The sequence below is a fragment of the Engraulis encrasicolus genome, chromosome 12 (genome assembly GCF_034702125.1).
Source record: "Engraulis encrasicolus isolate BLACKSEA-1 chromosome 12, IST_EnEncr_1.0, whole genome shotgun sequence".
Lineage (NCBI taxonomy): Eukaryota > Metazoa > Chordata > Actinopteri > Clupeiformes > Engraulidae > Engraulis > Engraulis encrasicolus.
The window spans coordinates 55,353,502-55,376,383 of record NC_085868.1 but is presented as its reverse complement, the minus strand read 5'-3'; the positions used below and the strand labels follow the sequence as shown (position 1 = coordinate 55,376,383).

The 22,882-nt window shown below is 45.5% G+C and overlaps 4 protein-coding genes across 4 annotated transcripts in view; 2 read left to right on the top strand and 2 right to left on the bottom strand.

Annotated features, from left to right (window-relative positions):
- Nucleotides 1-3,212: 3,212 nt before the first annotated feature.
- On the top strand, nucleotides 3,213-9,468 carry si:ch73-41e3.7 (uncharacterized protein LOC572312 homolog). Its single transcript, XM_063212828.1, has 5 exons — nucleotides 3,213-3,659; nucleotides 4,941-5,150; nucleotides 6,071-6,286; nucleotides 7,540-7,736; nucleotides 9,030-9,468. The coding sequence occupies exons 1-5, from the start codon at nucleotides 3,465-3,467 to the stop codon at nucleotides 9,268-9,270; spliced, it is 1,059 nt and encodes a 352-aa protein (XP_063068898.1). The 5' UTR covers nucleotides 3,213-3,464; the 3' UTR covers nucleotides 9,271-9,468.
- A 1,436-nt stretch (nucleotides 9,469-10,904) lies between these two features.
- txnl4b (thioredoxin-like 4B) lies at nucleotides 10,905-12,421 on the bottom strand. Its single transcript, XM_063212827.1, has 3 exons — nucleotides 12,164-12,421; nucleotides 11,499-11,650; nucleotides 10,905-11,088 (listed from the first exon to the last, which is right to left on the bottom strand). The coding sequence occupies exons 1-3, from the start codon at nucleotides 12,293-12,295 to the stop codon at nucleotides 10,923-10,925; spliced, it is 450 nt and encodes a 149-aa protein (XP_063068897.1). The 5' UTR covers nucleotides 12,296-12,421; the 3' UTR covers nucleotides 10,905-10,922.
- A 249-nt stretch (nucleotides 12,422-12,670) lies between these two features.
- Nucleotides 12,671-17,570, top strand: trmt10c (tRNA methyltransferase 10C, mitochondrial RNase P subunit). Its single transcript, XM_063212834.1, has 5 exons — nucleotides 12,671-13,311; nucleotides 14,121-14,614; nucleotides 14,916-15,038; nucleotides 15,800-15,997; nucleotides 17,074-17,570. Exons 1-5 carry the CDS (start codon nucleotides 12,906-12,908, stop codon nucleotides 17,449-17,451), a joined length of 1,599 nt encoding a protein of 532 aa, XP_063068904.1. The 5' UTR covers nucleotides 12,671-12,905; the 3' UTR covers nucleotides 17,452-17,570.
- Nucleotides 17,571-19,729: 2,159 nt separating this feature from the next.
- The window catches only part of blzf1 (basic leucine zipper nuclear factor 1), an 8,911-nt gene continuing 5,758 nt past the window's right edge, over nucleotides 19,730-22,882 (bottom strand). Inside the window, exons 8-9 of the mRNA XM_063212826.1 lie at nucleotides 22,420-22,669; nucleotides 19,730-21,747 (exon numbers count right to left, since the gene is read on the bottom strand). Coding sequence (XP_063068896.1) covers nucleotides 21,547-21,747; nucleotides 22,420-22,669 — 451 coding nt within the window. The 3' untranslated portion in view covers nucleotides 19,730-21,546. The remainder of the gene's footprint in view (nucleotides 21,748-22,419; nucleotides 22,670-22,882) is intronic.

Sequence of the window (22,882 nt, the reverse complement as noted above, 5' to 3'; positions counted from 1 at the left end):
AACAAGCCCACCATCTGAGACATGCAGTTTCAGGAATCACATACGCAGACACGCACACACAGACACACACACACACACACACACACACACACACACACACACACACACACACACACACACACACACACACACACACACACACACACACACACACACACACACACACACACACACACAACTTCTGATGAAGAAGACATAAAGCCTCAGGGATCACATATGCACACACACACGCACACACACACACGCACGCATGCACGCGCGCATGCATCTACGAGCGAATCCACGAGCAGGCATGCATGCACACACACATATACGTAGTGATTCGGAGGGAGGATTACGCAATTGTTCTAAATCAGAAAAGCTTACGTTGACTAAACAAAGACCCTTTTCTTTAACCCACAATGCACCCTATGGGATTGCCCCAAACTACAGCATACCGACAACACCCGTTATTGAGACAATGGAAACGTTTCCATAATTAAACCAAACAGTAACAGGAGCATAAATACAGCATAGTCAAGCCTGTCTGACTCTGAATGCTATACAAGGAAAAATGCATACAAATGATTGATCTGTGGAAATAGCAGACTGTATAACACTGTATTTCAGTCTTGTTTTGCCTCAAGCTATAGCAACACATGTAATTGTATGGAGACGTAAATGAGATGTGTTTCCATAACTGTATGAAATAGTACAGGCCTACCCTGTCCTGCAAAGCAAAAAGGCAGTAACTGCGCAGAGCTCAAAACTGAGTCAGTTGACTTTAAAATGATGCTGCAATCCAGTATAAGTGGTTTTTGGGATATTACTGATATGTGACAGTTTTGTTACTTTGTATTACCACCCTTTTTCCAAATCAATCATTTTATTTATCTGTAGACTTTGATATATATGGCATTAAAGTTATAGTTAGTCTTTTTAAACAGCAATGCAGTTACTGCCTTTTTGCTTTGTAGGGCAGTGCCATACACGCTACTCTGCTGGTATAAATGAAGGTATAAATGGCATGTGAATAAAGCATGCTATGTGATACACTTAAGTGATCTTTGACAGTAGGTATATCTGTCAGCGATTGAAAGTATATCTGTCAGCAAGTGGAACTTGCGGTGATGTATGTGTGTTCTCTAGACTGCTAAATGTGACGACTGTGTTTCATTAGGCGTAGCCAACACTGTCTTGTTGCCATGGGTAACCTGTTCCATGCGTGCGTGCCCTCCTGCAATGCCCATCATCAATCCGCACCAAACAGAATCAGAATCTAACGTGTTGATATGAATATGTGGATGTACTGTAGCGTACAGATTGTGCAAAAAGCAGACGCATACATACAGACACAGGATCATGAGGTTAAAAGGTATATAATATTTAAAAAAATAGAGGTGTTGTAGAAAATAGAGATAGGTGAGGGCCCCTAAGCTGTGCGTTAATTCGCCCCTGACAACATACTCCACCATGATCACCTAGGTTTTATTCTGTCCACATCAGGCCATTTCTTGACACCTTTTCCATCTTTTTCCTCCCCTCATTGCCTGTCCCGCTCCTGCATGTCCACGTCCTGCATTGTCATTTACAGTACCTGAATATCCATGAGTTTTTTTCATATTTTGTCAGGGATGGATTATGATTCTATGATTCCATAGGCCCCTGGGCCAGACAACAAGTCAGCACCTCCCCCCAGGGCCTCGGTCCAGTAGGCCCATGCAGTAATTTGCCCCTGTCAACAAGAGGGCTGAGTGGGAGTGTATCAACATTTTCCCCTCCTGAGCTGGTGTGTGACGATGGAAGGATGGGAGGGACTAGTTTGACTGGCACCCCTGCCTGGTGTGAAGGATGGGAGGGACTAGTTTAACTTGCACCCCTGGCTGGTGTGGCGATAGGGAAGGATGGGAGGGACTAGTTTGACTGGCACCCCTGGCTGGTGTGGCGATAGGGAAGGATGGGAGGGACTAGTTTGACTGGCACCCCTGCCTGGTGTGGCGATAGGGAAGGATGGGAGGGACTAGTTTGACTGGCACCCCTGCCTGGTGTGGCGATAGGGAAGGATGGGAGGGACTAGTTTGACTGGCACCCCTGCCTGGTGTGGCGATAGGGAAGGATGGGAGGAGGGAGTTTGACTGGCACCCCTGCCTGGTGTGAAGGATGGGAGGAGGTGGTTTGACTTGCACCCCTACCTGGTGTGGCGATAGGGAAGGATGGGAGGAGGGAGTATGACTGGCACCCCTGCCTGGTGTGAAGGATGGGAGGAGGTGGTTTGACTGGCACCTCTGCCTGGTGTTAAGGATGGGAGGAGGTGGTTTGACTGGCACCTCTGGCTGATGTGTGGCAGTGGAATAAAGGCAGCTCGGGGCATGCTCTCTGGAAGGCCTAACTGTGTGGAATGCTGTTACCGTAGTAGCAGCTGTTCCGTATCCAGGATGTTGCGGTCGCTATGATGACATCAGCACAATAAATCTCTTTGATATACGGTGATCAGTGTGCGTATTAAGCAGGTTGTTAAGTTTTACAGCTTGTTATTTCACGAACAACTTTTAACTACAGATATCGGACCATTATGAAGATGAGGAGGGCATGAAAAAACCTGCTCATCTCAATGCAGCATACCTAAGTTTTAAAGGTGTACTGTGTAGGATGGTGGCCAGAGTAGGCATTGCAACTACTGCTCATTGTCACCGTGCTGCAGGGCCTACTGCCAAATTTGACCTTTTCATTAATATTTATTAAATAATAAAATTATATTTACTAGTATGACCAAAGTACAGTTTTTCAGCTAAAATGTCATCACTCTGATGAAGGCCTAGTTGCCGCAACGTCAGCCCCAAGAAAAATAAAAACTGCTGAACTATGAAGAAGCATTGTCGCGCTCTTCCTTGTGAAAACTGATGACTGAAGTACCCTGAAAAGCTGCATCTGCTGAAAAAGAAGGCTTCGAGGTGTGCAGGCCTTCACAAACCTTTGCTTATAAATAATAATAAAAAAACATTATTAGTTTAGAGCCCCCTAGACTACTTGTACACTGTAGAGAGACAGTGGATTGCTTTTGGTCTTTCTCTTGTGCCACCTACAGGTGGGTAAATGTAACTTCACTCACACCTGAATGGAGATCTGTAGAGGTAGCCAAACAGGTGTGGGTAATTTGCTCAGTTTGAGCCTGAGCCACAAAAGTTTGATGCCCAAGCTCCAGCTTATCTTTTGCCTCATGGAGTAGGCTACACTGCCCCCAATAGAAGTCAATCTTTTGTAGACTACTGTGGGTAGAAGTCAGTCTTTTGTAGCACACATTAGCTGTCTCCAGGGGCCTATTAAGCAGCTGGTTCAGGAGTAAAGCAGGTTAACTGAAGAGGTAAATCATCTAATAGAAGAGCCGTGAAACCTCATTTTCTTAAGAAGAGCCTGGAGTCCTCCAGTCTTTAGAAGCCCACTGTAGTCTTTTGTAGCCCACTTCAGTTGTCTCCAGACCAGGCAGGATGGAGATCAGCCCGTACATTGACCACAACCAGAACATCATCATCAGCGCCGCCACCGAGCCTCAGCTTCAGCACCTGATCCAGAAGCAGCGCCTCTCTCTTGGAGCGGGACTCCAGCAGCTGATCCAGAAGCAGCGCCTCTCTCTTGGAGCAGGACAATACTTCTTCACCCAGGACGGACAGCTTTGCAACAAGGTAGCGCTATAGAATAAGGTTCAAGGTGCTTTTTGTCTTTGTATTTGTATAATTTCTTTTGTTACTAACCATCTTTTATGTGTAAGAGGGCTCGAAATGAATACCAGCCAACCACCCAAATGCTGGTGACATTTTAGTTTGGCTGGTAGAAAAGACCAACTTACTGGCCACTTTGACCCATTAGTGACTGTGTGTTTGGCTAGTGAGATTAACATGTACTAGTCATTTTGGCTGGTGATGGGGGGGGGGAGTGAATTTAGAACGCTGCAGGTGACAGGCGCTATGTGCTCCACTTGGACATATGAGTTCAACTCTCAGCTTACATGTACTGTATTATATTCATATTAGGGTGACCAGACGTCCCGGTTTGACCGGGACAGTCCTGGTTTGGAGTTGTCTGTCCCAGGTCCCGAGCAAACCCTCTCAGGACACAAATATGTCCCGGTTTTGGCCACCCACTACATTGCGCCATGTTTATCAGGGTAAATATATGGAAAAGATTACATGTTTACCGGCCACAATTAATGGCAGCCAGCGCTTGTATAGAAAGTCTGAAGGAGTCAGTTGCGATTTGAAATTCCTCCCTCTAAAATGGATTAGAATGCAGGAAATGGCATCTAAAAAGTACAAATTTTCCTAATTCATATAGGCCTAATTACCTTGCATGTGACGGGTGAGTGAGTGAGTGCTACTATCTAGGGCCACATTTTCCAAATGAACTTGTTTTACCTGATCACTTCAACCAGGTGATCGCTCATCCATCAAAACTCATTTGGAGTATGGAAAGCACTTCAGACACTTCAGAAAGACTAGGCCAGAAATGCCTGGAGCACTCAATCCTAATTATTTTATTGTAAGCATAATGACAGATGTTTCGACACAGTGTGTGGGGCGCCTTCCTCCAAGTCAAGTGTCTCATGTGGAATATGTGGGACTGGATTGCATCTACAGTAATGATGAATCCATTTTGCAGATCACTGTTAAACTTGTATTTTTTCCGCACACCTCAGTAGGTGCGTCGGAGATGGCCCATGGGTCACTCGGCAGACAATTTGAAAAAAACTCCTGCACACTGACCATTTCGCTGTTTAATACACAACATTTCAGTCCAGACCCTCATCAGGTAAACTTTACCTAAAAGTCAAGTAAAAGTTAAACGTTAAAGTTTGCCTGATGAAGGTCTAGGACCAAAACATTGTGTATTAAAGAAAACAGCGAAATGGTCAGTGTGCAGGATTTTTTTTTTTAAATTGTTAAATAATCCCCACTCCTATGTTGCAGGTGACGGGGGAGCGATATGTGTTCCGCGTGGACTTTCGTGACGTGGCGGGTACGCAGTGTGAGGTGGAGGCCCTGTGTAGCCTCGTCACGGCGCACGTCCACAACCTCATGGAGACTCAACTGCACATGCTCAGACTGCCCCTCCCCCTCCCCCACCCCCGGGGACAGGGGTACGTCCACTCCACCCCCCGCGCCCTGCAAAACAAGAAGGCACGTAGCATTATATCATTACATTATATTACACTTACGTGACACTTTTAACCAAAGCGATAGGCGGCTCTCCTCTCCTCTCCTCTCCTCCTCTCCTCCTCTCCTCTCCTCTCCTCTCCTCTCCTCTCCCCTCCCCTCACCTCACCTCCCCTCCTCTCCTCTACTCCTCGCACCTCCACTCCACTCCTTTCTGCTCCTCTCCTCCTGTTGGCGCTCCTAGTGCTGCTTCAGTATGCAGGTAGTGTGCTTATGGGTGTGGAGCTAATCTCCTTCTCTCCTCTCCTCCCCTCTACCTCCTCTAGGCTCTCCTGGTGCTCCTCCTCCTTTAGCGAGCGTAGCGGCGTGTGGAGATAATCTCCTTCTCTCCTCTCCTCTCCACTCCTCATCTCCTCTCCTCTCCTCCTGTCCTGTCCTGTCCTGTCCTGTCATCTCCTCTCCTCCTCCTCTCCTCATCTTCTCTCCTCTCCTCTCCTCATCTTCTCTCCTCTTATCTCCTCTCCTCTCCTCTTATCTCCTCTCCTCTCCTCATCTTCTCTCCTCTCCTCTCCTCCTCCTCCTCCTCCTCTAGGCTCTCCTGGTGCTCCTCCAGGATGCGGGGAGCGTGCGTAGCGGGGTGTGGAGCCAATCTTCTCCTCTCCTCTCCTCTCCTCTCCTCTCCTCTCCTCCTCCTCCTCTCTCCTCCTCCTCCTCCTCCTCTCCTCCTCTCCTCTCCTCTCCTCTCCTCTCCTCTCCCCCTCCTCTCCTCATCTTCTCTCCTCTCCTCCTCTTCTCTCCTCCTCCTCCTCCTCTAGGCTCTCCTGGTGCTCCTCCAGGATGCGGGGAGCGTGCGTAGCGGGGTGTGGAGCCAATCTTCTCCTCTCCCCCTCCTCTCCTCATCTTCTCTCCTCTCCTCCTCTTCTCTCCTCCTCCTCCTCCTCTAGGCTCTCCTGGTGCTCCTCCAGGACGTGGGGAGCGTGCGTAGCGGGGTGTGGAGCTGGCGTACGGTGGTGCGTGAGGGCCTGAACTGCGGTTGCCAGATCCCGTACGTGCTGGCGGCGCTGCAGGAGCGCTGGGGGGTGCTGATCATGAACCCCAACGAGGAGGGCAGCACGCCCGAGGAGCACGTCCACCACGTTTGGCAACGCTATATTTCACAGGTCATTACATTACATTACATTACATTACATTACATTACATTACATTACATTACATTACATTATATTTAAAGGGACACTGTGCAGGAAATGGTCAAAAAAGGTACTGCAACTATGCTGCTTATTGAAATCGGGCTGCCTTTTGCCAAATTTGATCTTTACATGAACGTTTACTAAGTAAACAAATATTTTCTAGTATGGTCCAAGTACAGTCATTTTTGCAGCTAAGAATTTTGGAAATTCAAAATGGCGGACCATGGAGAAGATCCCCCTTTTCATGTATGAAAAGTGCAATTTTTCCTTTCATAATGAATACTTAGAATTTGATGCTGGTGGTAAGTATTCATGAAAAAGGTGACATTAGCGAATGGGTAGCATGAGTTCTGGAAATAAACAACTAAAAATCTCACACAGTGTCCCTTTAACACACATTTTGGTCTCCTTGTGAAGTCATAAGGGCAGCACACCTGAGAAGCACGTTGCTCACGTCTGGCAAGCAACGCTATATCTCACAGGTCATTACATCACATTATGAGTGCGTTACAATATGCAATCTTGCCTCCTCCACTTGTGCTTGTTTCCTCGTACCAGGAAGTAATACGTCATGATGACATCACTGACAACAGCATTATATTTCAATATCTTGCAAAAGCTCAATTGTAAAGTCTTTTTCTCATTTGCAATTGGGATGGTGAATGAAAAACAGTCCCTCAAAAGTTGTTGTGGCTAGGCTGACAGCTGGGAAACTTTATCGTTTTCTCCACGGAGGAGGGGCCAGGAGGCGGGGCGAGGCCACAAGCACAAGTGGAGGGAGCAAGGTCGCATATTGTAACACACGCTATATTAAGTTAATTTAACACACATTTTGGTCTCCATGTAAAGTCATAAGGGCAGCACACCTGAGCAGCATGTTGCTTACATCTGGCAATGCTGCATCTCTCAGGTGAACATATTTACACCAAATCTAAACCAAATTCACTCATTTGGTCTCCATGTAAAGTCATGAGGGCAGCATGTGGCTCACTCACAGTTGAAGGGCTTTGTTGTGCATACTAACAAAGTGTTGAGCAAGGCACCTAAGCCCACACTCCTTCAGGGACTGTAACCAATACCATGCTCTTAAAATAGCAGTAAGTTGCTTTAGATAAAAGTGTCAGATATAATGTAATGTAATATTCCTGTCTTGCACATATTACGTATTTACATTATTCCCTATTTTACCTACTCACCTTTGAATAAATTCATTCATCTTGCAGAGTGCAGCTGAGCACGTATTGGTGGTTGCCCACGGCTACGGCGGGCTGGCGTTTGTTGATTGGCTGTGCCGGCAGCCAGAGAGGGGTGGGGCCTACGAGAGCCATGTGACGGCTGTGGCCTTCATAGACTCCTCCCACCACGTCTGGCACCAGGGGCTGGGGGCGGAGCAACAGGCCTGGCTGCGTGCACACTCCAGGTATGGAAGCCCACCTGGGTAACTCCAACTGCCATGGTCATTGTGACAGCACTCCACAGCACACAAGTGAACACTGCACACTGCACACAACAAAATTGCATTTTTTGCAATTTCACCCGTGCAAGGGGGCAGCCCTCAACGGCGCCCCAAGGGAGCAGTGTACCTCAGTCATGGAGGAGGATGGGGGAGAGCACTGGTTAATTACTCCCCCACCAACCTGGTGGGTCGGGACTCGGGAGTCGAACTGGCAACCTTTGGGCTACAAGTCTGACGGCCTAACCGCTTACCCACTGCAGGTATGCTGTAGTTTGGGGTAATCCTATAGGGTGCATTGCACTCCAGGTAGAGTTGTGACGATCATAATAAACGCCTTCTCCAGAGGGGTATACTAAGAAGCTGGTTCAGGAGTAAACTAGTTAAGCTAAGGCCACACCAATTTAATTTGTTGGTTCTCGGGTTTTTTCAGGAAAAAGTTGAAGCGAGAGGGCGAAAAAAAAAAAAAAAAAATTAGTCGTGTGGTTATACCACCTGTATATCAGCCTCACACTCCACTAATTCCACTAAGAGCAATACTGTGTTTCACCGCTGCTACTGCTAACCCACAGGGGCTTCAACTTGCCATTGCATGTTTGTCTGTAAATGTTTGAATGTAACACATTTCCTGATTCACTAGTCGTAATCGGCATGTTGAAAGGAGTGGTTTTATTGGTTCTCTATGTCACATGACCTCCAACTACTAAAGAGACACCTGCCCGTTCATGAAAACATGCAGTCTTCGTTTTTTTTAGCGATTTCATTTTTTGGGGTATTGAAACTGATTTTTTTTTTTTTTTCCATTTTGATACAAAATACAAGAGGCGAATCCGAGAACCAACAAATTAAATTGGTGTGGCCTAAGAGGTAAATCATCTAATTGAGGAGCCTGGAGTCCTCACTTCTATTACTAGATCATTACAAACCAGCTCCAGGTAGAGAGCTGTGAATTTGTAAAAAAAGTTTTGAGTTTGGAAATCCTCACTCCATGTAGTGTTGTTCGTGAATGAATAGACTCTTTTGAACGACTCCTAGACATGAGCTATGGGAAGCGGACCACAACTGGTATTGTCTTTTCCATTCACTTTGAGCATGTGCCCTGCAGTTGCACACCATGAGCCAGAGGTGGCCTATTCAATTATCCTTTAGGCTGAATAAATATTCTAAATGAGTCAGTTTGAACAGAACGAGCCTTTAAGATCTGGACTCCGTTTTAAGTCATACATCCCGATCATCTACTGTCTCTCTCTCTATCTGCAGGAAATGGGTCCTGAGCAGTAACCCCCTGAACGGGCGCGTGGGCACGCTGAGTGCGGGCATGCAGCTGTCTGCGGGCACCCTGTGCCACGGCCTGGCGCCCGCCATCTGCATGGAGTCCGTCTTCAAGTTCTTCACCAAGGCCATCAAGCCCAAACCAGAACCCGTGCCGTTTAGCATCGTCACCCGCAGCAGACACCAGGCCATGAGGACAAGCAACCACCACAATAACTACAGGAAATAATAATGAAGACTACAGGAAATAACCAGCAGCCACCACAACGACTACAGGAAATAATAATGAAGACTACAGGAAATAACCAGCAACCACCACAACTACAGGAAATAATCATGAAGACTACAGGAAATAACCAGCAGCCACCGCAGCAACTACAGGAAATGATCAGTGGACACCAGGAGGAACTACAGGAAATAATAATAATAATAATAATAAATAATAAGACTGTCCACACCCACCACAACTACAGGAAATAACCAGCAGGCACAAGATGGGTGTCAGAATGTTTAATGCGGAATAGTCCTACAAAAGTTTTTTTTTTTGTGGCTAGGCTGAAAGCGGGAGAAATGTTCTCCATGGAGGCGGGCCGACAGCTAAGTGTGAGGCCACAGGCTCAGGTTGAGGACGCGCGATGGGATAATGAGAAGAACCCTATATGGGCAAAAAAGGGGAGCCGCGACTAAAAATGTACAAACATGGTGAAATAGTGTGAAAAAAGGCTGCTTATCTTCAGGAATGAACCTTTGATGGACTTCAACATGTTGACATGCTGCCCCAGTTGCGGATGGTAGGTCTGCCTGCTGTGTTGTATTGTCTCCAATTTCAGAATGGCACAGATTGAGGACATCCACCTGATATTATGACCTGTTATTTCTTTTTCTGCTCCTCATATTAGTGATAATATTATACTCCAATCCACCATCTCACCAGCGCCCCCAGCTGGGCTCTTCTCTCACTACGGTGCTGTTACACTCTTAGGTGCTGGGATTCAGGTGGGTGGAGTGATGATGTTAACTCTGTACTTTCCAGCAATGATAATGATAAAATGTTCAAAAAACACAACACAGAGCACTTATTATGAACGTTAAAATGTTTACTACTAAAGAGATGTACAAATTGAAGCATATTGAAAAAAATAAATACCTTAGCCATACATTCTTGGCGTAAGAAAAAAAACAAACACTCATGTGTCAAGTTTTTGTTTCCATGGGAAAGACAGCTGCCATGTATCAGCTTCCTGAATGGAAACTGAGACATTTTGTTCACTGCTCTACTCAGTCCTAGATGCGCCAGTAGGGGAAGTTGTACTTGGGGATGTTTGCGGGTCGATGGGACTCGTGTGCTAGATAATAACAAAAACAGTCCGCAACACCAGGCTGTTTCTCTAATGTTAACATTTTGGGCAGTATGCCCTTCATTAAAATATTCTTAATGTTTCTCTAAAGAGAAACGAGAGCCTAGTATTGGGGACTTTTATTTTTGTTATTATTCAGTGTGTATTATTTGACTTTTCAAGTCCAACACCCATTTTGAGATCGATGTGCGTGTTTGTTAAACATGGCTGTGGTGCTAGATGCCATGGTAGAGCAAGTTGTATTTAGGGATGTTTTTAGGGTCAATGGCGTTGTGGCATTAGATGTCGTGGTAGAGGAGGTTGAACTTGGGGATGTTTATGGGGTCGATGTGGCTAGATGTCATTGTAGAGCAGGTTGTATTTGGGGGGTCGATGGGGCTAGATGTCGTTGTAGAGCAGGTTGTATTTAGGGGGTCGATGGGGCTAGATGTCGTTGTAGAGCAGGTTGTATTTGGGGATGTTTCCAGGCTCGATGTGGCTAGATATCGTGGTAGAGGACGTTGTATTTCGGGGGTCGATGGGGCTATATGTCGTTGTAGAGCAGGTTGTATTTGGGGATGTTTCGGGGGTCGATGGGGCTCCTGACGATGAGCTTGCCCCGCATGGCTCCTCTGTAGATGACCTCGATGAGGTCCAGGAAGTCCTGCTTGGTCTTGAAGCTCCCCACAAACTTGGTGTGATCTGGGGACCTACAAGGAGGAATGGTAGATGTCATGGGTGAAATTTAGGGTGTGGATGAATAGTAGAAGACATGGGTGTCATTTAAGGTGTGGATGGTAGGGACATGTTCACGTTTGAGATGAACCTAGTTTGTCCACACCACTTTTTTCACAAATATAATGCTATTTGCACAAGTATAATGCGATATAAAATGGTGGGGACGAGCATACTTGGACCATTTTCCATTGTAATGTCCCTACAATGTAACTTACACCTTTGGGTGACAACCTCAAACATTATGCATGGTAATGCAGCAGGCCTAACCTCAGTACTCATACTCCATACTCCATGACTGGGTTTTAAAAATATTGCGACTGTTTTTCTTCTATTGATTCATTGCTGTACTGAATTGGAAAATGAGAAGTTAGTGCAGCCTCACCCATAGTCAACCTTCATGTGTTGGCCGTTGAAGAAGAACACCGTAGAGGGGATGTAGCTGATGTCAAAGTAGCGGGTGTAGACGGGCGCTTGGTCCACATCCACCAGGTAGATGGTCGCCATGTTGCTCAGGTCATGGGAGGTTTTTGACAGCTGTCAAAGGTAAAAACAACACATACACTTCACATTTTGCGTGGTGAACAACACATCAGGAGACATTGGTTTCATGTAAATATTCAGTCTTGTTTTGTTCTAATTCACATTATTCAGCTCAAAAGGTTCACATTGTACCAAGAACTCCTTTAATGCATTTCAGGCATCCTATGCCCACTATTTGACATGAAGTCAGAGGCCCATCTCTAAATGCTGGTAGTTACAAGCAATATCTGTGTGCATGAGCGTAGTTTATGGGGTGGATGGTAGGGACATGTCCATATCACTTCTCAGATTATCTTAAAAGTGTCCCCACCACTTATGACATATAATGTGAAAGTACTATGCCCTAACCCTGGACAAGTTGTTCCCACCACTTTTCAAATCAAGTCTACCTTGCCTGTGTGGTAAGACATCTGATATTACTGTAGTTACTGCTAGCTTATTGCCTTACAGCCTATAACGGGTTATACAGGCGGAGAAACAACATGCAGAGTCCATTGAAATACTTACAATTTCATCCAATTGCATGCACACTGCATCCTCATCTCTTCCGAACCGCAGAACCAACACTTTCTCAGCTACCGTTTTAATGACTGAATCGATGTCTTTTTTACTAGACAGCTTGGGAAGAAACAAACTCATAGCTGTCGATGATTATTGGCCCAAACCAAACCCTGGAATATGCAGATAATAGCACAGCCCTTATAGAGTCTCTTACAAAATCTGTGATAATAGCGAATTGCTCGCTTCGCTGTGTTTGTGTTTCCCTTGTGTTCAGCGGTATTTACCTTCCGTGTAGAATCGTGAAGCGTAGATTTGAAAGTTCTTTTCATTTAAGATGTACCCACCTTAATATGTAATTTATTGACGAATTAAAATAGCTCATTATATCGTTTAGATAAATTGTAAGTGCGAAAAACTGTCACACTCTGATGATAAATGCATTGTATCATTATTAAACAGCCGAATAATGCATGTTTCCACACGGAAAGAGAAAACAGATGTACTGGTGGCCAACGTGACCTTTCGTAGTGGAAGCATGAGTTCTGCCAAACTGAGAACTGTTTAGAGCTTTATTATTAGTTGGTGCATTTGTGATTTATATGATATTCTATGTCGCTTCTGTCATTCAAGTATATGACACAATGGAGTCAAGTCCAAAACGGTTATTTCACCAAATCAGCGTTTAATGTCGAAGGCTAACGCACCTATCTCGTCCTGAAGTGACAGCCACTGCACTTGAGTTACAGTCATGAGGTTTGTGAAGCTGTCTTTGCTAAATGAGCTGCGGCATTGTTGTCAGTCATTGCCTACATTACACCCGAGGAGAAGACCTCTATTGTTTACGTCGGCATGCTCATCATTTTCCGCATTCAACTGGGTCCAGACGACTCCCATCCGAACTCACAGCACTAGCTGGCCGAGATGGAAAGACGCGACTCAGCCCAAAAACCAAGAACCAGAACCCGAGAAGTTGGACTTGGATATCTGGAAGACCGTGATGCGGTCTCAGGTGGCACAGGGCGAAACGGGAGCACTGAACAGTACCGGTACCGGTGACCCTGATGCTGCCGAGGAAGACGAAGACACGAGTCAGGACTCATCACTGGAGGCCACCCGGGAACTGGTGGCGATGTGGCGCCTGGCGGGCAAGCTAGGTGAGTTATACATGGTTAATATGTGTCATCATCATCATCAACTTTATTTCCAGACTCAAGCCAAGTTCAATTTTCAAATATCAAAACACAGTAGAACTGCATAGACAATACATAGAGACAAGAAACAAACTTATTAAAGACACTTAGCCTACCAGTGGTTCCACATGAATGACTGGTATCGCACAGCACTAAGAGCAGGATTTGACAGCAGCATACTAACGCATACATTCAATTCCTCAACAATGCATCCATGCAATCAATATATGTGTAATGATGTGTGTAATGTCGCCTTCTGTAGGCCTATTTATGTATGAATGCTACTGGACACCTTAATTTCCCCTCTGGATTAACAAACGATACTCTACTATACTCTACTCTACTCTACTCTACTCTATTCTACTCTACTGTACTCTACTCTACTACTCTACCCTACTCAACTCTACTCTGCTCTACTCTGCTCTACTGTACTGTACTGTACTGTACTGGACTCTACTCTACTCTACTCTACTGTACTAAACTACTCTGCTCTGCCCTACTCTACTCTACTCTGCTCTACTCTACTGTACTCCACTCTACTCTACTACTCTACCCTACTCAACTCTATTCTACTCTGCTCTACTGTACTCTACTGTACTCTACTCTACCCTACCCTACTCTACTTTACTCTACTCTACCCTACCCTACTTTACTCTACTCTGCTCTACTCTACTCTACTCTACTTTACTCTACTCTGCTCTGCTCTACTCTACTCTACTCTGCTCTGCTCTACTCTACTCTACTCTACTCTACTCTACTCTACTTTACTCTAGTCCCCGAGGACATCAACGATGAGCAGCTGCTACATGTAGCGGAGCTCACCACCAAGTCAGCCAAGAAGAAGTACCTGAAATTCTTGGCCATCAAAGAAAACTTGAAAATGGCCAAAAAGAGGAAGCAGGAGGAGAAAAGAGCCTCCATCCTGGAGGAGAAACAGAGACTGAGCGAAGACATGACAGCAGCGGATGAGGAAGACGAGGGAGGTAGCAAGCTGAAGAACACTTTCCTGGTGCCCTTCTGGCAGCGGTCGCTGGACAAACTCCTCGCCTGGCGCTGCGTCCAGGCCATGCGCTTCGGCCAGCCGCTGGTGTTCGACATGAGCTACGAGGAGGACATGTCCAAGCGGGAGCTGGACAACGCCATCGCCCAGCTGGTGGAGACGGAGGGCTGGAACCGGCGCTCCCAAGACCCCTTCCACCTGCACTTCTGCAATCTAGACCCTGAAGGGGGATACTACAAGGAGCTGCTCAAACGCTACGGTCAAGAGGTGTGGGAATGTCTCTCTCTCTCTCTCTCTCTCTCTCTCTCTCTCTCTCTCGTAGATACTGTAGAATGATTTCTGTATTAAGAAATACATACCACACCACTCACTAATAAGTACATTTCCTGCTGCAGAAACAGATGTGACAACATTCACAAATATAATTTAACACTTACAAATAAATATATGCCCATTGCCATTCACAAATATAATTCATGATGTACAAATGAATGTAACCCCATTCACAAATGCTAACGCAGTCTGTATTTGTGTGTGGATTATTATTATTATTATTTTTGTATTGTAGGCATGGGAACGCCTCCTGATCACGGCCTCACCACAGCGCTATGTGGACCTGTTCCCCCGGCAACAGCTTGTGTATCTCACTTCCGACTCCCCGAACATCCTGCGCACCTTCGACCACAACAAGGTGTGTGTGTGTGTATTGTCCAAAACACTTTCACTTGTACTAACGAGACTGCGGGCATTATGTGTATTTATGTTAACTACTTGACACCTTAATTTCCCCTCGGGGATCAATCAAGTTACTCTACTCTACTCTACTGTACTCTACTACTCTATTCTACTTTATTCTACTACTCTTCTCTACTCTACTACTCTAATCTATTCTACTCTACTATTCTACTCTACTATTCTACTCTAATCAAGTTTTTTTTCTCTACTCTACTCTACTCTAATAAAGTTACTCTACTCCAGTGGTTCCCAACCTTTTTCTCCAGGGACCCATGTTTTTACCATTGAAAGCTTTGGTGACCCAACCGCGCGACCACCTGCACGAGAGGGAGTCACATGATACCCTCTGTTTCCCGTGAAAACTCATTTTTTTGTCATTTTATTCCTCAATTCCTCTTCGGTCAAATATAGAATAAATGTTTAATAGCACTAACATTTTTTGCTTCTATGCATATATTAGTTAAATGCTTTGTCATTTATTCAACATGGGCTATATATGATATTTAAAATGAAACCCCTTAAAATCAAGAGGGCTTCGCGACCCCCTGTGGATCTTTGGCGACCCACAGGTTGGGTCCCGACCCATAGGTTGGGAACCACTGCTCTACTCTACTATACTAAAGTTTCTCCACTCTACTCTAATAAAGTTACTCTACTGTATTGTACTCTACTCTACTCTACTCTACTTTACTACTCTCCTCCACTCTCCTCCACAAGGTTTACATCGTGGGCGCCCTGGTGGACCGCTCCAGCCAGCCGGGCCTCTCGCTGGCCAACGCCAAGCGGCTGAAGCTGGCCACCGCGCGGCTGCCGCTGGACGAGCATCTGGACTGGGAGTGCGGCGCCAAGAACCTGAGTCTGGACCAGATGATCCGAATCCTGCTGACCGCCAAGCAGACGGGGAACTGGGAGCAGGTCAAGTGAACACATGTTATTCTCTACGACTAATGCCTCTTTTCCACTACAGGTTTTCTGGTAGGCCCACAGCTCGACACTTTTTGGTCTTTGATACAGCTGTGTCGTGCCAAATTGAAAAGCAAAACCTGTCGGCCGAGATACGCTCTGTCGAGCTGTAGGCCTACCAGAAAACCGGCAGTGGAAAAGAGTCATAACGGACTTCATCACTTTATTGTTACTGACACATCACTGGTCCATCACTGTCACTCACCAATGTTAAATGTTCAGTTGTGATTTATTACTTCATCACTTTATTGTTATGTGTCTATCACTGTTACTTGGCCCGTCTTGCACTTTGAGTTCAGTCTGTAAATGTCAGTACTGTGTATGTCCATGTCCTTTCATGGTATAGAAAGAGAAACGTAATTTCATTTTTTCTGCATATGAAGAAACTGACATTAAAAGCTGACTTGACTTGATAATGAGTTATCAGATGAGTTTGTAGACATCCTGACTTCCAAAAGGTCAGAGGTCAATCCTGGGTAACTTGACCAGGAGGAAGGTGATAAAGTGGTGATGGGAAGAAACAAACACTAAGGCAATTGTCACCCCACGCCTCTGTGGGTAGGAATGATAAGCATGTGTGTCTCTGTAAGGGCATTCAGGCCAACTGAGAACCATGCCGGAGCCCGTTCCCACACCTAATCCTGAACAGGCCGTCTGGTTCATGCCACAGATCTTAGCGCTCGCGAACCGGAAAGTTGTTCACAATGCGAACCGCAAAATACTTGTTTTTTTCTCTGCGAGCCGTGACGACAACTTGGCCGTCAGCAGGTTCATCCGGGTATTGCAGTCATGTGTAGAAAAAAATCAGAGCCCGGTATGACCACGGGCGGTCCGCATATAAGCACTTTAGTGCCAAACGCATCTGGTGCGGGCACCAGCACCGGCTCCGTTCTGGTCGGCCTGAAAACACTATGAGTGTTGGTTGGATGGAGCCTGTGGGGTTCAGATTCAACACTCTCCAGGCTTGTTATTTAACTGCAGTGCTCACACTTCAGTCTGTTTTCAATATTACATTTTTCACTCCACAGGCGCTGGCCTTCGTCCCCACGAGGAAACACACCGGCTTCCACTCCACCAAGAGGGCGGAGCGAGACGTGACCAAGAGGGCGGAGCGAGATGTGACCAAGAGGGCGGACCGGGACTCTGGTTTTAAAGAGAGGAGAGAGAACGCGACAACATACGCAGACAGGCAGCATAAGAATCTGTTCATCAGTAAACAGCGCTCTAAGCCTCCTCCAGGTGTGAGGAGTGCGGTGCAGGGGAGCCCTGTGGAGGACGTACTGAAGAGGAAGCTGGCACTGAGGCCCCCTGCTGGAGGAAGAGGAGGAGGAGGAGGAGCAGCAGGAGGAGGAGGAGGAGGTGGAGGAGCACAGAGGAGCGGGAAGAACTGGTGGGAGGAGAAATAACTCAGTAGCCATGGCAATGGGCTGGCGGGCCCGGGGCAAAGTCATCTGAATAGGTCTCCCCATCCATGTAATGACAAGGAACCAATTCTGGGCCCCCTCTCTCCCTGGGCCCGGGATAACTGACCCCTGTGTCCCCCCTTGTCAGCTTCCCTGGCCCTTGCCTGATGATGGGCAAAACTGATTCATTAGTTACAATCTAGTGTCACATAGTCCACATGAGCTGGTTTTACCTGTCCAGTTCAACAGAGTGATTTGCTGATTAAATAATCACCAGGTGGAATGGGACAGGTAAAACCATGAATGACATTCGGAGGAATATGTGGCACTGGGTTAATGGATGCGTTTGGCCCATCAACGGACATAATAGACTTGATGACAAAGCTGTCAAAGCATTGAATGGGACATTTCATTCCCGGGACACTTGGTATCGTAACCTGGTGCCTGTCTTGCTCTCAGCAGAATGGGAGAAAGCTGTAGGAAGACTTCAGCCAACATGACGCTGGGGTGATGATAATGATGATGGTGTGTACACCACAGGACAAATATAATGACTTGTCGACAGAACTGTTGAAGCACTGAATGGGACAATTTTTCCTAGTAACGTAATCTGCTGAGTGCCTGTCTTGTGTGGCCAGAGAAACTGGTGGGGAGTACCGTATGCCAGGAACCTGGTGAAGTTAACCTTGAGGTGGTGGTAAATCATCTAATAGAAGAGCCAGGAGCCCTTATTCTCATAACCAACTGACAACTCTGGACTGTCTATCAGCAGATTTACCACCTCATGTAGGATAGCCAGGTTTGATCACTCCACCATGTTCTTAGAATACTCCCCAGGTAACCATGCCAACCAGGTAACCATGGCACGGTGGTGATGTACGATTACCGTCCAAGTGTGTCATGCTCTTCATTCTGTATCGTCTGTGTTTTGGTTGATAATATTCGGTCTCATGTGCATCACATTGTATAATAAAATGCGATGTGGTCATGACAGCACTTACATTTACTGGGATCCGGTCAGATGTGTGTAGTGGTTTTATTCACTAGCCAATCAGTCCCTGGCTGACAAAACTTAAAAGAGCAAAAACATGTTATCAGGGGCCTATAGAGCTTGAAAGTGACGTCACTTCCCCCGATTTCATGGGACCTCAACGGCGTTTTTAGGCAAAAATCGTAGCATGTAATCCAATGGCGGTAGTAAAGTGATATTTCGATCCCCTTCGAGTTGTGCCACGAGCTCCATATATATTTCTGATATTATTGTTTAATTTTTCGTACGAACCCCCAAACTTTTTAGAAAGCTGTGTTTCTTCACATTTTTCATGCAGACGGCCTCAGAACAAAACATTGATACTTCAGCATGAATAATCTTTATCTAGCCTCTTAAACAGCATATTTGTAGCCCAGTGCATATAATGACTGAGATCAGAAGATATTTACTCGCTACCATGTTGTTAGATGGTCAGCTTAGGTCCCGTGAAATGCGGAACTAAGGGGCGGGACTTTCAAGCTCTATACTCATGAACGGCGTGACGTTTTCCATGTGCGTTACGCCCATTTGTGGGGGAAAACAGGCAATGCAAGTCAATTGGTGTTATTGGTGTTTAATAAACGAAAGATAAGGACCTGTAGACAAGCGTTGTTCACGCGCAACATGCCGAAAACGTGTTGTGTTGCCGGCTGTTCAAATAATATTGCCAAACAGCCGTGCCTGAAGCATGTACTGTGTTCATTTAGGGTAGCCGATGTAGCATGTAAGTTGATGAGACATTCGGTTTGTTTTCACCCATAAAGGGGCGTAACGCACATTTAGGAGCGAATTACCGGATGGTCGTTCATGCGTATAGGGCACCTAAGTCACGCCCTCTACTTCCTGGTTCATGGGGCAGGGAGAGTCAAAAAATAATTACTGTGCTTGAAAATTAGTGTTTTTTTGACACCAATCCAAACCTTGTATCTCCACCAATGCACCACAAATCCAAAAATCACTCATTTTCAAGCACAGGAATCATTTTTTGACTCCCTCTGCCCCATGAACCAGGAAGTAGAGGGCGTGACTTAGGTGCCCCATACTAAGAAGCTGGGTCAGGAGTAAGTTAAGACGTAAATCCTCTAATAGAAGAGCCTGGAGTCCTCATTTTCTAAAGAAAAGGAAGACTCCTGACTCTTCTTAACCTAGTTTACTCCTGAACCAGCTTCTTTCTTAGTGTAGGCCCCTGATCATTCAGATGTCATTTCTTTTTGCAATCTACAAAGAATATTAATAGAAACAACAAAGCTGTTCACCACAAGCAGTTTATTTTGGTCTCAAAACAGGAAAGGATGGAAGAATGATAAATTAAAACAGAATTTGAGATAGCTGAGGCTGAGGTTGTATTGTACTCATTGATTGCTGCCATCAAGTTCACACAGCATCAAAGTGGGATGTTCCTCAAAGTAACAAAAACAAATCTTCACACAGAAACAAAAAAATCTATCCTATGGTGAATAATTTCTATTTTATAAATTGCACAGTACCATAAATCATTGAAAACGCAACGCAAAGCAATTGAAAGCATGAACTGAATAACTGAATGACCACTTTGGTATTCAATCCAGTGCAAAGGCAAAGAGAGAAACCACCATGGTGTGCAACGTCAAATATTACTGCGGTCACTGCATCCAATACCACTGCTTAATACAGCAGACAGAAATGTAGTTTCACAACTTATTGTTTAAAATAAATACAACAATACACATGTTAAAAATCAATTCATATTTCATCATATTCTGACAACACAGTGATCATTTTGCAGCCATCACTTCAAGTAATCGTCAACCTGAATTGCAAACTACCCATCGCTAACTTTGAATTCGGACATAGTCCTTAAAGCAATACTGCGCCATTTCTGGAGATAACCGTTAGCTCATTTCACACTCTCCTGGAATTAAATAATTTCTCCTGTTCTTTCAGGCGTTGTCTTAGTCTGGTGATGCTACGTCTAGTTACAAGCTAGCAGTTACCATTGAATCCTATGGGACAAGCTAGCTACTAGCACAAGATTCAATGATATTTGCACATTACTTGGAGGTAGAATTTGCGTCGGCAGACTGAGAAAACGGATGGAAGTACAGGGAAGGTTAAGTCCAATCAGTTAACTCTGTAAAATGAGCTGTCAAATGAGATAACAGAAAATGGTACAGCAGTATCGCATTAACACCGTAGGCAGACATAAGCCACGTCTATACATTAGGCTGCTAACCCCGAGCAGCACAATTTGAACACTAGCAATCTCTCTCTCTCTCTCTCTCTCACACGCACACGCACACGCACACGCACACTCTCACACACACACACACACACACTCACACACACAGCTAGGTCAACTTGATTCACACTCTTTGGTTATAAAATCGGGTGGCTAGTATTAGACATATGCATCCTCCATTCTGCTATGCATGTTTACATTGTAGTAAGAAAACGTTATGAAACATAGTAATTTGAGAAATGTACATCTTATTTATAAAGTAGTCCCGGGCGCCACAGTATAGACACATCTACTGCACCGTAAGACTGAAAGCACCCCAGCTCTAACACTGACAAGTTTTTTTCTTTCCTTTCTTTTTTCTTTAACAAACAGTGAATAAGATCATAGGCTTGCCATTGTCCTGATTCTACATATATGAACATAACATAGTATTTTTTTGTCCCTGATTCCTGATATATCTCTTTGCTATGTAATACCTTTCACCACTGGCTCTCCTCTTGCCAACAAAGGGTTATAAAACCCAGCACTTCCTAATACACTGTAAAACCTCCTCCTGACCAATCAACATCAGTCAATACACCTCCTCCTGACCAATCAACATCAGTCAATACGCCTCCTCCTGACCAATCAACATCAGTCAGTACACCTCCTCCTGACCAATCAACATCAGTCAATACAGCTCCTCTCTCAGAGAGATCAGCCAATAGTCTCTTGTCCTACAGCTGCAGCAGCCGTGTGTGTGTGTCGCCCATAGAGCACCAGCAGCTGTAGCAATTCTGGTGTGTGTGTGTGTGTGTGTGTGTGTGTGTGTGTGTGTGTGTGTGTGTGTGTGTGTGTGTTCTCCATCTCCCTAGAGCACCAGTAGGTCTCCGTTGCAGCGTTCGCAGCAGTTGAAGGTGATGTTCTCGTAGCGTGTGTAGGGGTGGAAGCGGCCAATGCTCTTCTTGGCGGAGAGGAAGGAGGAGGGAGGGGAGTCAGGGGAGCCCTCCGCATCACCGCTCTCCCCCCCCACCACCGCCGCCCCCGATATGGGGTCCAGGCTACGCAGCACCTACAGAGACAGGAACACAGACAGGGGACATTGGAGCATTATTATTACTTTATATATACACAGATCCTGGCCATATAATTAGAATATCATGAAAAAGTTTATTTATTTCCAAAATTCCATGAATAATATTTAACTTTCATGGATCGTAGATGCATTGCCCACATTTTATTTTTTATTTTTTTATTTATTTTTTATTTTTTTAACATATTTTGGCCATCCAGCTCCAAAAAAAACATGAATTGAGGAATTCACATTAGTAATAAAATCACAATTTTCTTCAGGAGAAATTTGGGTCACATCAAATCAGTAGAATGTTGGTATGTCTACACATGTCAATGTTCATTACTTGGTTAGGACTGTCTGTCTTAATCACTGCCATGATGCGTTTAACATTGAAGTCAATGGCAGAGGCATTGCATGGGAGTTATGGAAGCCCAGATATCCTTGATGCTTTGCTGTCAGCTGGTTTTGTTTGTTTGATCTGGTGACCCAAACTTCACTCTTCAATATACCCCGTAGATTTCCATGCCACGTTTTGGTGCTAACTCACCAGATTAATATGTTCATATACCACCAAAGCACCAAAACGAGGGTGGAAACTCTTCATCAATGGCCTATATTCCGAAAGGAATGTAAAGGCCTAAGTAAGTAAGTAAGTAAGTGCTCCTGTACCTTCTCAGCCATCTTCTCTGCAGGTGTGTTGCACAGCTCTGCCCCCTGCTGGCTCTTAGCGGCGTTACAGTTGTTGCTGCTGCTGCTGCTGCTGGGTGCATTACCGACGTCCCCCAGCAGGTGGCGGTTGATGGCGCAGGAGAGTTTGCGGTTAGCCTGGGCCAGCTCCCCCGTGCTGAGGGGCTGTGCACTCGGGTAATACTTCTGCTGAGAACCCCACTGCAGAGACACCAGCAGGTGCTCCAGGGATCTGCACAAAACACCAAGTCAAAAATAAACGGATAAATAAACATAAATATTACAGCACAAAGTAAAAAAAAAAACACACACACACAAATACTGTAAATAGAGATTTGGACAATTAATAATCAGAAGAGGCCCAAGCTTTTCGCAGAATAGAATGCATGTTGAGACCCAAGTGGGTCCTGAGGCGGACGGCCACTGCACACAAATGGTATGCACA